The following is a 15,366-nucleotide window of genomic DNA, read 5'->3' as shown; positions in this document are numbered from 1 at the left end:
CCTCCTACACTCTTGTTTTGTTTTTCTTACCACATTTTTAAAAATTGTGGTAAAATACACAGAATATAAAATTGACCATCGCAGCCATTTTCAAGTGTACAATCCCATGGCATTATGCACCGTTCAACCACAGAACTGTATTCACCTATAAAACTGGAATTCTAGACAGTAACCCCCATGCCACCCTCCCGCCAGCCTTTGGCAGCCACCATTTTACTTCCTGTCTCTATGAACCTGACTACTTTATAAAAGTGGAATCATACATATGGTATTTGTTTTTTTCTGACTGGCCTATTTCATTTACCATAATGTCCTCAAGGTTCTTCCGTGTCGTCGCATGTGTCACATTTCCTTCCTTTTTATGGCTGACTCATATTCCACTGAATGCCTATACCAGTTTATCCATCCATCCATCAATAGATACTTGGGTTACTTCTGTCTTTTGGCTATGGTGAATAACGCTGCTCTGAACATGGGGGTAAAGTATCTTTTTGAGACTCTGCTTCCAGTTCTTTGGGAATATACCCAGAAGTGGGCTTACCACACATGATAATTCTATTTTTTGTTTTTTGAGGAACCTGCCATACTGGTTTCCATAGCAGGCGCACCATTTGACGTTCCCACCAATAGTACACTGGCGTTCCAGTTTCTCCACATCCTCACCAACACCTGTCGTTTTGTGTTTGTTGTTGTGTATAAGAGCCATCCTGACGGGCTGGATGCGGTATCTCATTGTGGTTTTAATTCCCATTTCCCTAATGATCAGTGATGTGGAGCAGCCTTTCATGTACTTCTTGGCCACGTGTACGTCTTCATTGGAGAAATGTCTGCTCAGGTTCTTTGTCCATTGTAGATCACGTTTGCTTTTGGTGAGTTGTAGGAGTTCTTTCTACATTCTGGATATTAAACCCTTTCTTCATCTGCTCAGGCTGCCGTAACAAAACACCACCGACTAAGTGGCCTAAACAACAGACATTTATTTCTCATAGTTCTGGAGGCTGGGACGTCCAAGACCAGGGTGCTGGCTGATTGAGTTCTCTCTGAGGACTCTTTCCTGGCCCATAGATGGCTACCTTCTCACTGTGTCCTCCTAAGACCTCTCTTCAGTGCCAAGGCCACCAATCCTATCAAATTAGGATCTCACCCTGATGACCTCATTTAATTTTAATTTACTCCTAAAAGCCCCATCTCCAAATACGATAACACTGGGGGCTAGGCTTTCAACATATGAATATGGGGGGTGTGGGGGACACTGTTCAGTCCATAACAGACCCCTTATCAGATAAATGATTTGCAGGTATCTTTTCCCATTCCATGAGTTGCTTTTTTCCTCTGTTGGTTGTGTCCTTTGATGCACAAAGATTTTTAATTTTGACGTAGTCCAGTTTATCTATTTTTGTTCTTTTGTTGCCTGTGCTTTGGGTGTCATACCGAAGAACCCATTGCCACAACCAATACCACAAAGCTTTCCCCTTATGTTTTCTTCTAAGCCTTTTACAATTTTAATGCTTGCATTTAGGTCTTTGATCCACTTTTGAGTTAACTTTTGTTGATGGTGCAAGGTGAGGATGCAAATTCGTTCTTTTGAACGTGGGGATCCAGTTTTCCCAGCACCATTCGTTGAAAAGCCTGCCCTTCCCTATTGAATGGTCCTGGCACTGCGTCATAGTTTTTATTCGTAGTTGCCCTTCGATAGCTCTTTTTAAACTATTTCTATAGAAAGAGCTCTTGAAGTATTTTATTTCTGTGTCCTTTTCTCCTGCCTTGGCTCACGCACTTTTCATTCTTTGATGCGAAGCCACATTATAGGTAAGGAAATAACTACTAATTAGTGGCCATCCGCCACTTGGGATGTTGCCTTCTTGGCTCAGCTTTGGAGACAGCAGGATGGCCCTGGGCAGTGATTCTGAGCTCTTGCTGGTCTCAATATAGCTCCCAGATTATAGCCTTTTTCTTGGGTCTGCATTTCATGTCCAGTGACCCAACCCCTCTGTCTCTTATCCCAGATTACGCCCTATTGGCTACGAGTCTCTGCCTTGTGGCCGCATTTCACAGTTTCTACGAGTTCTTACTCCATTTTTGAAGTGGGTTGTTTGTTGGTTTTCTCATCTTTGAGGTGGTGTGGTTAGTGATGTACAAATGTTCTTTTCTGTTTAGATTTTGTTTTATCACTTCTTGGTTCTTGTTTCCTTTAAATGACTCCTGCCGACGAGATAAACTAGTTTGCCATTTTTCTTGGGAGACTGTGTGGAGATCTGTTCTTTTCCTTATTTACCGGGAAGGAATCTAAGGCAAATGGGATGACTTCTCCTCTCAGGACCACAGGAAATAATAAACTTGGAAGCGTTTCCTGTGGCCTCCAGCTGAAGCCTGGGATTCCCTTAGCTGCTCCCAAAACAGATCCTCAGCATTAACGTTTCGGTGTTGGATGGGAGACGAACCAGGTGCCCGTCTAAGAACCAGCATCCAGGAACTCTTGTTCTTCCTCTAGATCTGAGTTTCTCAGCCTTGACTGCTGACACTTTAGGCCAGACCTTCTTCACTGTCAGGGCCGCCTTTTGGCTTGTAGGATGTCCGGCAACCTCTCCAGGTCTACCCAGTAGCACCCCCCAAGTTGTGACAACCACCACTGTCTCCATACTCTGCCAAAGGCCCCGATGGCAGAACCAGCCACCCCAGTTTGCGACCTGCTGTGGAGGAGGTCAGGAGCAAACTCAGCCCATGTTCTGGAAAGCTCAGGCTAGATATTTTCAGCATGTTGTTCGCTTACGTTCTGTTTCCTGCCGAGTCCCCTGGTGATTGAGCTATGTGAACATTCGTATTTTGTTAGTTCTCAGACTTGAATGCCTTCGCTTTCCGCTTCCCGGTGCTTATTGTACTTGTAGTCAAGACCTCAGTGCCTCTCCCACTCCCAGCCACTCATTATTTTGCGATCGTCCAGAATGGGTTCCCTGTCACCCTTCTGTTCTCCTGCCTTCAAAAGGTCGTAAATCTGAGGCCCCCAAACAACCCTTCCAATACGGGTTCCGAGGGCAGCGATGAAGGAGCAGAGGAACGTGTTTCGAGGGAGCGGGAGACATGTGCATGGCCTCTGACAGTCCCCCAGGACCAGACACCTAATCGTATTCCTAAAATAGCTGCTACCACTTCCCTCCCTTCTCCCCTCCCTCTCTCTCGTTCCTTTTCCACTTTGTGCCATATAATTTATGAGTTACGGTTTAAATATAAATCTTACTCTCTTCTGGAAAGGAAAGAAGCTTGGTAAGAAAATAAAATGCTTGGAAATTTTAAAGAAAACACCCCTGGGAAGGCCCTCTTCCCACCCCTGGGGCAGTGGGTTTCTAGATCTAATTGTTATGCCTTCATCAGCTTGATCCTTTGAGATGGGTTAGAAGGACTTGTAGAAATCAGGGAATTAACAGTAGAAATCTTAAAAAAAAAAAAAAAATTCTTGTACTTGGCCAGAGCCCATCTATTTATTTTCTGTTACTAACTCACATCCATAAGGAGATTATTATTCACCCAGGATTCACACCTGTGTTCTCAGCAGCTAGGCTGTATTAAGGTTGGGGCCGAGTCTCAGGATGGGAATGTGTCGGCTCTCAGTGTTTATTTTACTCTTCCTCTTTCATGTTTCTGCAAGAAAATAAGCTGCTCTGTGTACAGGAGGAGCCCTTTCCTTATATCTGGTATGTCTGGCTCCTGCCACTGAAATTGGTTTAATGGGTCCATGGCTGTGTATTATTGAAATAAAAAAGCGGAACAGCCCTCCGCTGAACACAATGAACAGTGTTTGTGGGGAAGGCAACTAATACTGGTTGAGTGCTTTTGTGTGCCTGGCCCTCGGTATCCGTGTTTTCTTTCCATCTGCACTAATAACTCCCCTTTATTGGGTGAAGATGTTGAGAATCACGGTGTTGGAAAAGGATGCCCGAGTTCACACAGCAAAGACCGTTGCTGGGTTTGGACCAGGAGCGTTGGATCCGAAAGCCTTCCTACTTTCCCATGGAGCAATGATTATTCACAGAGGCCATATCCATCCCTGGTGTGTAAGGGCCAATGACAGCTGGGTTTGAATCCTGGCTCCATCATAAACTCTGTGATTTGGGCAAGTCGCTTAACCCTCCTGAGCCACAGGTTCCCCATCTGCGAAGTGGGGGTGATACTTAACTTACCTCCTAGGGTTACGGTGAGGATTTACAGAGACACCCACAAGGAGCACTTAACAGTGCCTTGCCAGGCTCAGAGTGGCGTAGAATAGTTGCTCTCACGCACTGTACTGTTTCTGTAATGATCTGGTTCCCTGTGTCTGAAGTGGGGGGCACAAAAGTCCGCAGAAACCTGGGAGTGGGGCCTGTGGGCACCTGCTCCCCTTCTAGCAGGAGGCCTTCCTGGAAGTGGGCAGAGGGCAGGGCCAAAGCCGGCCAAGCACTGCCAATGGACAGCTCTGAGCATAAACCTTTCTGGTCTGCTCCAGAAGAGTCCAGAGCGAGGTATGAGCAGAGCAAGGGAAAAGAGGTAGTCTCCAGACAACTTGGAGAACTCTAGGAAGACACTGGTCCAGGCTGGAGGTGAGGGGTGGGGCGAAGTTTAGTAAGGTCCTGAGCCATGAGAAGGGGGAGCAGGGGGCAAAGCTAGCGTTGGGTCTGACTGGAGCGTTTTCCTCACACACCAGCTCTCATCCCCTTATTCACCCCTGGGAAGCTGCATTGATCCTGCAGACCCCGGTACTGCTCCAGGCATCCCATCCCGGGCACACCCCCTACCTATAGGGTTCTCTTCCAGGTGCACATGCGTGGGACATTAATTACCTCTTTTCTGTATATTTCGAATTCGGAAAGAAGGTGGAATTTGAAGGGAAGAATCTGGCTGGTGGATGGCTCCAAAACAGAAGACTTAGTCTGGGGAAAATGATGGGAAACAGAGAGTGAAGGGAGCCAAGAAAGGATAGCATGGCAAACAGGAGGGGTCCGGATGAGACACACCCTCTGGTTACATCCATTTGGAAATAATTTGATTGGGTTCAGAAGGTTCGTTCCTCCGAATGATGCAATTGAAGTAACCTTGAGAATTTTGCCTCAGAGCAAGTAACTCATCAGTCTTTGAAAAATGGGCTACACATTTTCCAGGTGCACTGCCCAGAAGACCGCCAGATTTGCTGCCAGAGACTAAAAGAGGCGTTTAGATCTTGAGTTTTGACCAAGAATCACCTTGGTCTTGGGCAGAATCACCTTATGTTTTCATAAAGTCAGCCCTGTAATAGTCATTTCGAACCAGTTGTAATCATAACATACAAGGATACCTTGATTAAACAGGTATTTTATTTGAGTCATGTTCATAAAGTCAGACTGACGTGTTACAGGTTGGTTCTGTAGTAACTGGTAAGAGTCATCAGGCATGCTCTTCAAGAATTATCCAGGCTATGTCAGCTCATTTCTGTTGGGAGTCCCAGTAAAATGAGTTACTGTGTAGTTGTCAACCTAGGAATGCTCTCGTTGTTGCCATGGAAACCAGCCTTAAAAATCATGGGTCAAGAAAGAAAAGAAAAATAATTGGTGCTAAACATCAGTAAAATACACAAGAAGTACTACAGAATTAAAAAAAAAAAAATCACCACGCTACCCAGCACCAAGCTGAGACTAATGAGGTTTGGCACGAATCATAGAACTGAAATCATGGATATGTTTTCTCAGAAACACTGGCGAGAACACATGGCAAAGTCTTTATAAATACGTATCTTTACCTGTAGCCACGTTCGCACAGCTGTGGGTGTAGCAGGGTGGCAGAATGAGCCCCAGGTGGATTCTTGGACACTTGTCACCGCCCCCGAATCACTGGAAGCAGGAAGAGGCACTGACTGATCCTGGCTGAGAAGCACTGTCAGTCGAAAAGGTGTCTTCCAGCCAGGAACAGGAAGAGGTCACAGCCTGAGTGAGGCTGGGGAGGCGGCCTCTTGTTTTTCTGATAGGTGGCTAATGGGGTCTACTAGGATGCGGGGAGGCTCCGGAGCGGGGGCCCAGAGCAGCTAGGATCCCTCCCTCAGGAAAGTTCATTAGACCTCCAAGTTCTCTGAGCGTGGCCCCTGGAATTAGCTATCCGTCACCTACTGGTGTTTTTTATTTTTTTAATTTTTATTTTTTTAAAGATTTTACTTATTTATTTGACAGAGAGAGAGACAGCCAGTGAGAGAGGGAACACAAGCAGGGGGAGTGGGAGAGGAAGAAGCAGGCTCCCAGCGGAGCAGCCTGATGTGGGGCTCGATCCCAGGACCCTGGGATCACGCCCTGAGCTGAAGGCAGACGCTTAACGACTGAGCCACCCAGGCGCCCCTACTGGTGTTTTTTAAAGTCCATTTTTCTGGTTGCTTTCTTTGAAAGGATGCAGCATCACCTGGGGTTTTGGTATTCTGTGTCACACCCTTGGTCCTTGGCATACACAAAGGCGGGGCAGGGTTGGAGCTGAAGGAGCCCCTAGAGAGCATTTCACTCCTGTGCTCTTGCGCTACTGATAGAAAAAAAATGGGCTCCGGGCTCCGAGAGGTGGGGAGATGGCAGGCCGCTCCTCGCTCAGGAATGAGAGCCTGACTGCTGATTGCAGGCCTCAGGCTGCCTTCCACACCTCCGTCTGCAGGCTCTCCCCTTCGGCCTTCAACTGCAGCTCCTTAGCACAGATTCCTTTCCTAAAACAGTTTAGTTGACTGGGGTGGGTGGAGTGGCGGGGGGGAAATATGCTCCATTCATTTTTAAACGATACCCATTTTTGCTCGAAAGAAGGAAAAGGCTGTGCTTCTGTAAAGTCCCAATTTTCAAGTACTTCGTATAGATCCCTTTGAAAATTAGGTAGGTCGTGCTCTTGTCAACCCCGAAGCTGCAAGGCTTATGGACACAGAATGTCTTGACTCAAGCTGCCCTGTTTTAAGGGGATACGTGTGTAGCATATGGCCATATAATAGTAGAGCGTGATAATAGTACGTGTTATACCATAAACTAACACAGTAACACCCTGAACGAGAAGGAGTGACATTTTGCTGCAAAGTAATGTCAGAGCATCAATAATATTGCGTGTAGGTTTCCCTTGTTTGGTAAAAGCCGACGAGAAGCTGTACAAAGTAGCTTTCCTTCCAAGGTGTCAGCTCCAGAGAATACTCACCGCGCAGCCCAAAGAGAAACCCTCGATCTCTGTGATCACCGTGGGCACGTGGAAATGGGTGAAAGTTCTGTGGTGTTGCTCAGCATGGTCGAGTTGTGGACACATGTTTCTCTTTTCGGTCTTGCGCAGAAAGACGGACTCACTAGGGCAAACATGAAGAGCGCGGCCAAACCCTGGAATCCGGTCATCAAAGCGGGCGGCCATGGGGCAGACCGTGCCCGGCCCCTCCCTGCGGCCTCCTCCGGCATGAAGAGTTCGAAATCTTCCACTTCGCTGGCTTTTGAGTCCCGGCTCAGCAAGGTACAGACCAAAATGCCCAGCACACGGCTTCTGGGCGCCCCCGGGAGCCCTGGGAGGGGGGACTGAAGAGGGCGGAAAGCAAGCCTAGCGGCCTGTCAAGGTCAGGAAGGAGGTTCTCCGGAGGGTCCCAGGAGAACCAGCCCATCCTGACCCAAAGGAACAGAGCAAAGGGGTGGGGGGAGCAGGGGTGCTCTGGGCTTGAGAAACGAGATGTGCAACATGCCCTGAGTGATGCGGACACTCGGGTTAGAGCTTTGCCCCCAGCACCCTAGCAGATGGGGGTCAAGATCACCAGTGATCTTCTCAGTCCTGATCATGGAGTTGTCAACTCTCCGTCCTCGCCTTACTTGCCTGTCCGTAGCATTAACGCGGGTGGTTACGCCCGCCGCCTGGGAATACCTTCTCTCAGTCGTCTCCTCCCTCCCTGGTGGCACCTTGGGGTCCCAGCAGCCGTCTCCTGCTCATCCTCCAGGTTTCTAATGTCAGGTGGGCCCAGGGTGCAGTTGGGGGGGTCTCGTCACTTTTCAAGCTGCTGTGTCAGCCCCAAAGCCTCCCTTACTATCCTGAGAGGAGATTCAGAGATCAAATACCCTGCCCACACGCGTACTCTTGAAAAATCACTATAACATCCTAACTATAAAAGAAAAAGAAGAGGCAGTTAGGGTACAATTAAATAATCAGTGTTTGCATCTGCGTGTGCTCGAGCGTGACTGCTGACAGACCTGAGGTGCTCCTTAGAGCGCCGCGGATGGGGCAGCTGTGTATGAAGTACGTTGTTTTTCTACATAAAACCAATGGATGCTCAAGGCTCAGATAATGATAACAAGGTGCCCCCCCCCCCCCCGCCGTGAACGTCTGTAGACGTGGGAGAATTCTGTGGGATACGGGACAACGTTGGGTGCAAGCTGGCCACACGTGTTGTAGGACGTCTGGGTTCCCCATCCTCCCACCATTAAACACAAGTAGCTCCTCCAATCAGGGGGATGACTAAACGTACCCCGCCAAATTTCCAACATGCTCCCTGAGTGAGTCAGCACTGGCCGTGTGGGGAACAATTGGTCTAGGTGTCAGTGTCTGATCTGGTGAATTTTAATACTCCAGTCGACACCTGAACACGGGTTTGAACTGCACAAGTCCACTTAGGGGCAGATTTTCTGCAGTAAAGAACTAAGTGTGTTTTCCCTTTTGATTCTCGTAACATTTTCTTCTCTCTAGCTTTCTTTACTACAGGAATACAGTACGTAATACATACCACATACACGCTAGGTGTTAACCGACTTTATGTTATCAGTAAGGCTTCTGGTCAATAGCAGGCTATGAATAAAGTTTTGGGGGAGTCGAAAGTTATACATGGAGTTTTGACTGCGTGGGTGTTGGTACCCCTAACCCCTGGGCTGTACATGTGGATGACACACGAACTTGTATCTCCATCCGGGAGCTCTCCAGCTGCTTTTGTGACATCACCACTTAGAAGTCTAAAAGGCACTTACAGGGGAGCCAGGGTGGCTCAGTCGGTTAAGCGTCTGACTCTTGGTTTCCGCTCGGGTCATGATCTCGGGGTCGTGAGATCAAGCGCCGTGTTAGGCTCTGTGCTCAGCACAGAATCTGCGTGAGAGTCTCTCTCCCTCTCCTTCTGTCCCTCCCCTGCTTGTATGTGCACGCACTCTCTCTCTCTCTACTAAAATTAATAAATGAATCTTTTTTAAAAATCCAAATAAATAGAAGGCACCTAGAAGATAACATGTCCAAAGCAGGTTCCTTCCCCTCCATCTCATGCAACCCCGTGAATCTTCCTGCTCCTCATGAATCTTCCCTTTTGAGCAACTTCATCCTCTCAGTGGTTCAGGCCAGAGCCACTACCTTGGGCCCTGCTTTGCTCACATGCCACAAGCCATCAGCAAAATTCCATCACTTCTGCCTTCAAGATCGATGTCAACTTCAGCCAGCTGCCGCTGCCTCCCTTAGGACCCCCTGGCTCATGCCCCCACCTTCCTTACATGGCCTTTCTCAACCTTCCCTGTGCTTTTGTCTTTGCACCCCACATTGCGCTCTCTGCGGAAGCCAGAGTGGTCCTTTCAACACATATGTCCTATCACGTCTCCACTGAGAAGTCCCTCGGGGCTCCCCATTTCACTCGGGGTGAAAAGCAACGTCCTTGCTATAGCCGGTGATGCCCTGGAGATCCCGTTCCCTCTCCGATGTCCTTGCCCTCCCCTCCGCCCTGCCCCCTGGGCTCCGGCCAACGGTCTCCTGGTGCCCAGTGGCACTGCCCCTCCATGAGCTAGAACGCACCCCTGCAGCAGCCTGTTTGCTGCTCCTCTGCCTGGAGTGTTCCACCCCCCACCCCTGCACCTCTGCCACTTTTTCTTTAAGTCTGTGCTCAAATGTCACCTTATCAGATGTCATCCCTGATCACTCAATGGAAAGTGCCCCCAGCCCCCATACACCCTCCTCGCCCTGCCTCATCTTCCTTCTCAGCTCTTACTCCCATTGCACACACCTGCTTGGGTGGCGACTGTCTCGCAGCGGCTAGAACAGGAGCCCCATGAGGGCAGGGACTGTGTGCTCTTCTGTTTCTTGCACAGCTGTCCCTCACACTCAGAAAAGCACCTGCTACTGGCAGGCACTCCGTATTTATCAAATGCCCGAGGACACTGGCTCTTCTGGGAGTGGCGGCATGGTGGGATGCTAGATTAGGAGGAACCAGTATTGGGGTGGGTCAGACCAGGCTGAGTTGGGATCCTGCCTGGACCACTTTCTAGCTGTGAAACCTCAGGCAAGCTACACAGCTGTCCTGAGCTCTGAGATGAAGGTAATACTTTATTTGCCTCGAGGAGTTAAATGTGGACAATTTGTCCTACGCATAATTTTGTTTATCATTCTGTTACCTTGGACTTGCCCATTATTTCCATGGTTTTTATTTTTATTATTTTTGATCTGTAGCACATTTGGGATATATTTTTTAAGATTTTATTTATTTATTTGACATAGAGAGAGAGAGAGCACAAGCAGGGGGAGCTGCAAAGGGAGAGGGAGAAGCAGGCTCCCCGCTGAGCAGGGAGCCTGACATGGAGCTCAAACCCAGGACTCTGGGATCATAACCTGAGCCAAAGGTAGATGCTTAACTGGCTGAGCCACCCAGGAGCCCCAGGGAGATGTTTTTAATATAGATTTTTAATTAATACACATACTTCAGACCATTAGGGCTTCTGGAATATATCAAAATGTTTTTTAAAGCAGTGTTTAATTAAAAAAGGTCTGAAGCTCAGGTGGGTTTCCTAAGGACAATGAAATGTTGGCTGCTTCTGCCCCTGAGAGGTAAATGTTTTTGGAAACTTGTCCCATGGGGAAAATGTCAGGGGAAAAGCAGATATCCATGTTGTCCTCTCTGATGCTTGGGGTCTCCAGGTCTTACTCTATAAAAGACAAAGCGTTCGAGGGAAGGGGTAGCAGAAGGGGCCGTACCAAGCCTGTGCCTTCCTAGCCCTCGTCGCATTTCTGCACTTTGACCATTCTCCCCTTCCCGCCTCTAAGCCGTGGGCAAAGGATTTGTGTCCCCCGGTAGTTTACTATGGAAATGGCAAGCGCACAGAGATGTTGAATGACAGTGACACCCATACACCAGCCACCTGGATGCTACGGTTGCCATCTTTACTATATTTGCTTTATAGTAAGTGGATACATATGGCATGGATAGATATATTTGAGCTAGTCACAAATAGGAAAACTGAAACAAAGCCATCAAAGTGGAATGAAATGCCCTACTTCGAATACTGGCCCCAGCCGCACAAGCAGCGTAAGAACGGGCTGTGGGGCGAGGAGCCCAGATGGCCAGGAGGAGGTTGCGGTGGGTTTTACAAGGGCTGCTGAAGCTTGTGTCATGAAGCGTGGCTGCCAGCGTGCCCACACCCCCCACATCCCTTGGAAGACCTGGCTGCCTTGCTTACTTCCGATTACTTCCTTTGCTTACTTCTGATTTGTTTAAAAAAAAAAAAAATCAAATAACAAGCAAACAGCTGGGAAACATCTCTGCTTGGCTAGGCATGAGTCATATACTGACCACGGCCCATCTCCTATGGCCACGGGGTCCAGGACCCCCCACCCTTGGAACGCAGGGGCTTGAAGTTTAGGTATGTTCTGCATGAGGCTTGGGGACCCAGCCAGTCTTCCATAATCGTTCCCCGGGAGTGCTCCCCACCTGTGCGGCCGGATACACCAGCCACTGGCCAAATGTGGCAGTTGAGCCCTTGAGATGTCAAAATTAAATGTGCTCGAAGTGTGAAATACACACCCGATTGTGACGAGTCAGTACCAAAAAAATGTAAAATGCCTCATTAATGTATTTTACACTAACAGATAATATTTTGAACGTGTTGGGTCAAGAAAATAGATTCTTAACGTTTATTTTTACCTTTCCTCTCTCTTTGTTAATGTGGCCACTAGACCTACGTGGCTGGTGTTATATTTCCATCGACAGTGCTGTGCTAAACCACTGGGTCTCAGAGTGTGGTCCCCAGGTCAGCAGCAGCAGCAGCACCACCACCAGCTGCTAGAAATGCAGATTCTCGGGCCTGGCTCCAAACCTTGGGAATCAGAAACTTGGGGCTGGTGTGATGAGGGTGGGGCGCAGACTGGACGCTGGAGCATAGGCTGCAGTTTGCATTTTAACAAGCCCTCCAAGGATTCTCATGCACCCCACGAGTTCAAGAGCCACTGCTCCAGCCATAACACGGTTTCTACCTTTGAAGATGAGATTAGGTTACCTGTGATTTTAGAGAGCTTCAGATTCCACCCCCCCCCCCCGCCATCTTTGTGGAAGCGAGAGGAATTTCTTAGTTACATTAATCTGTGAGCTATTTAAACTTTTTCCCTTTGTAAGCTTTCCTGTGCAGGTGCTCAGCAGCTTAAATATCAGTGAAAGCATAATTGAAAAATACTTATTAAACATATCAAAGTAACACCTGAAGCCCAAACCTGCCTAGTGATCTTCTGTAACAAACCAGAAATCTCAAGCGGTGCTGAAGTCGCATTCAGTGACCAGCGAACAAAGCCCAAAGCGCAGCCGCCCGTGAATAGAGACAGAGCAAGAATTACTAAGACTCAGCTTTCTCTGACGTTGATGTCGTAGCCAAAACGAGGGATAGAGGAAGAGTTTCACTGCAGAGGAAAAGAAGGACCAGCTTTTAGTCTGTATGTGCTGCCTCCTTGGGGAGCTTCTGAGCAAGAAATCTTTCTCAGATGGGACTCCTTTTGGAAGGTGCCCCCCCCCCCCGTAAATGCCTTGCTGCCTCCCAAACTCCCCCCACTGCGCGGGAAGGAGATAGCCTGCTGCTGGCCGGTAGCACATCTGGGGTGTCCTTCTGCCTGGAAGGGGCAGGATCACATCTCTTTATGACACAGGGTGGAACCCCGAAGGGGTAAGTCTCCCACAGCTTGCTGACTCCCGTCCTCTGTGGCTTCCACCTGTCATCTCACCAAGGACCGCGCTCTTAGGGAAAGGTGGAGTGGGGCCAGCAAGTTTGACCCTGTGGGCCACACCCAGGGGGCGGAGCCTGGAGGTGGGTGGACGCTGTGGTGGGATCGCAGGAGGCAGTTTCGGTTAAGGGGCGGGAGGGTGGGGTGGGGGAAGGGCCAGGGGGTGGAGGCGGGGCTTGTACTCTCATTTGTTGGATTCCCCCCATTCTGGTTTGCAGAGCCTTCGGTCTCTCGCCCTTTGCTGTGGAGTTTGATTATTCAGCACTCTGCATCAGACTTACAGATTTCAGTTCTGTCCGAGAATCAGAATGATAGAGAATCAGAATCGGCAGAACCACGTGCTCATCATTTGCGTTGCTGCATTAGAAATTTCCCTTAACTGCAACGATTTCCCTTTTTTTTTTAAATTTTATTTATTTATTTATTTATTCGACAGAGATAGAGACAGCCAGCGAGAGAGGGAACACAAGCAGGGGGAGTGGGAGAGGAAGAAGCAGGCTCCCAGTGGAGGAGCCTGATGTGGGGCTCGATCCCATCACGCCCTGAGCCGAAGGCAGACGCTTAACCGCTGTGCCACCCAGGCGCCCCTCGATTTCCCTTTTTCATTTGAGGTGTCGTGCAGGGAATTTTCGAAATCTTTTCTGGGGACCCAGGAAGACATCTGGGCACGCGTCTAGGCAGAGCGAATAGGTTTTTTTTTGTTTGTTTTTTTGTTTGTTTAATTGAGAAAAAGTTGCTGACATCGGGAACTACTGTCATTCAGTAGTAAACACATACTGCACTGGTGACCTGACAGATAATTTGAGAGGCTGGAGAAATTGGGTGCAGGGACCCGTGTTACTCTGAGACAGGAGATGGAGAAACAGTGATGGGGTCCCTGTAGGAAGGGCAATCGAGTCACTTCCGCCGGGACCCAAGTGCTGTGTTTAGTCCTGTCGTTAAACTAGGGGTCGGTGCTATTGGCCAGAAAATATGGTTCCGCTCACTTCTAGTGACTGGAAGTGGATGCAAATCATCCTTTTAATATGAGCTATTTTTTTTAAGATGAATAATTTGCTTAAAGACATTGACCAGTATTTCTAGGCTAATATTAAGACTTTTGCCATCTTCCTTCCTTTACAAAGTATGCTAGGGGGAGTTACTGTTTCATGAGTAGAGGCTCACTTCGGGATAATAGAGGTGGATGGTGGTGATGGGTGCACAGCCGTGTGATTGTATTTAATGCCACCGAACTGTACACTTAAAATGGCAAATTTTATATTATGTATATTTTACCACAGTAAAAAAATGTTCTAAAAGAACAATGGGGAGGAAAGGAAAAAAGTAGACTAGCATTTGCAGGGGTGGAACCAGGGCTTTGACCAAATTATAACCCACCCCTCATTTTCCTTTTCTTTTTTGTTGAGGCCAAACACACTTACAACAAAGTATGTGGAGTGCATTAATCTTGGTCTTCGCTGTACAGCTCATTGAATTTTTACCTGTGTTTATATCCGTATAACCACCACCAAGTCAAGGTATAGAACATTCTGGGGGCGCCTGGGTGTCTCAGTCAGTTGAGCGGCTGACTCTTGACTTCGGCTCAGGTCGGGATCTCAGGGTCATGGGATCGAGTCCTGCGTTGGGCTCTGTGCTCAGTGAGGTGTCTGCTTGAGATTCTCTCTCTCCTTCTCCCTCTGCCCCCCCCATGCTCTCTCTCTCTCAAATAAATAAATAAATAAATAAATAAATAAATATTAAAAAGAAGAGGAAGAAGAAGAACATTCTGCACCCCCGGAGGGTTCCTTCCCAGTCAGTAACTCCCCCAGAAGTAACCGCTCTTTTGACTTCCGTCACCATCATTCAGTTTTACCAGTTCTTAACTTCGTATAAATGAAATCAGGAAGTATATACTCTTTTGTGCCTAGTTTCTTTCACTTAGCATGTCTGCGGGATCCATCCATTTATTACTGCATCAGTAATTCTTTTTTTTTTTTTTTTTTTTACTGTGTACTTCCATTGTATGCTAAATCATTATTTAATTTGCCCCTTCTGTTGATGACCATTCGGATTGTTCTGTCTGGGACTACTGTAAATAAAGTCCACGTGAATGTTCCTTTGACGCACCTATGTAGTCATTTCTCTTGGGTTCAGACTTAGGAGTGGATGGCTGAATCATAAGGTGCAAATATTCCATTTAGTAGATCCTGACAGTTTTACAAAGCGACTTACCGGTGGTTACTCCCACCCGCAGAGCGCGAGAGTTCCAGTTGCTTCACAACCTCACCAACACTTGGTTTTGGATTTGATTTTGTTTTGTTTTGTTTTGTTTCTCTTTCAAGCCATTCTGGGGTATGTGTAGCAATACCCTGAAATCTAAGCAACGCAAAAGCGGAAAGTTCGTTTGTTTGTGTGCAACTTTTTAAACACCTGACCTTCAGTAAATGACCCGGAAGCCAATGC

The 15,366-nt window shown here is 47.9% G+C and overlaps 1 protein-coding gene across 4 annotated transcripts in view; it reads left to right on the top strand.

The window, feature by feature from the left end:
* SPECC1 (sperm antigen with calponin homology and coiled-coil domains 1) overlaps window positions 1–15,366 on the top strand; it is a 262,628-nt gene that overhangs the window by 68,179 nt on the left and 179,083 nt on the right. For all 4 annotated transcript variants that reach the window (XM_040630107.1, XM_040630108.1, XM_040630110.1 and 1 more), the window contains exon 4: window positions 7,279–7,449. In XM_040630107.1, the coding sequence (XP_040486041.1) occupies window positions 7,303–7,449 (147 nt within the window). In that variant the 5' untranslated portion in view covers window positions 7,279–7,302. The remainder of the gene's footprint in view (window positions 1–7,278; window positions 7,450–15,366) is intronic.

The sequence above is a fragment of the Ursus maritimus genome, unplaced genomic scaffold, assembly GCF_017311325.1.
Source record: "Ursus maritimus isolate PB19 unplaced genomic scaffold, ASM1731132v1 scaffold_14, whole genome shotgun sequence".
NCBI lineage: Eukaryota > Metazoa > Chordata > Mammalia > Carnivora > Ursidae > Ursus > Ursus maritimus.
This window is presented reverse-complemented; position numbering and strand designations above follow the sequence as displayed.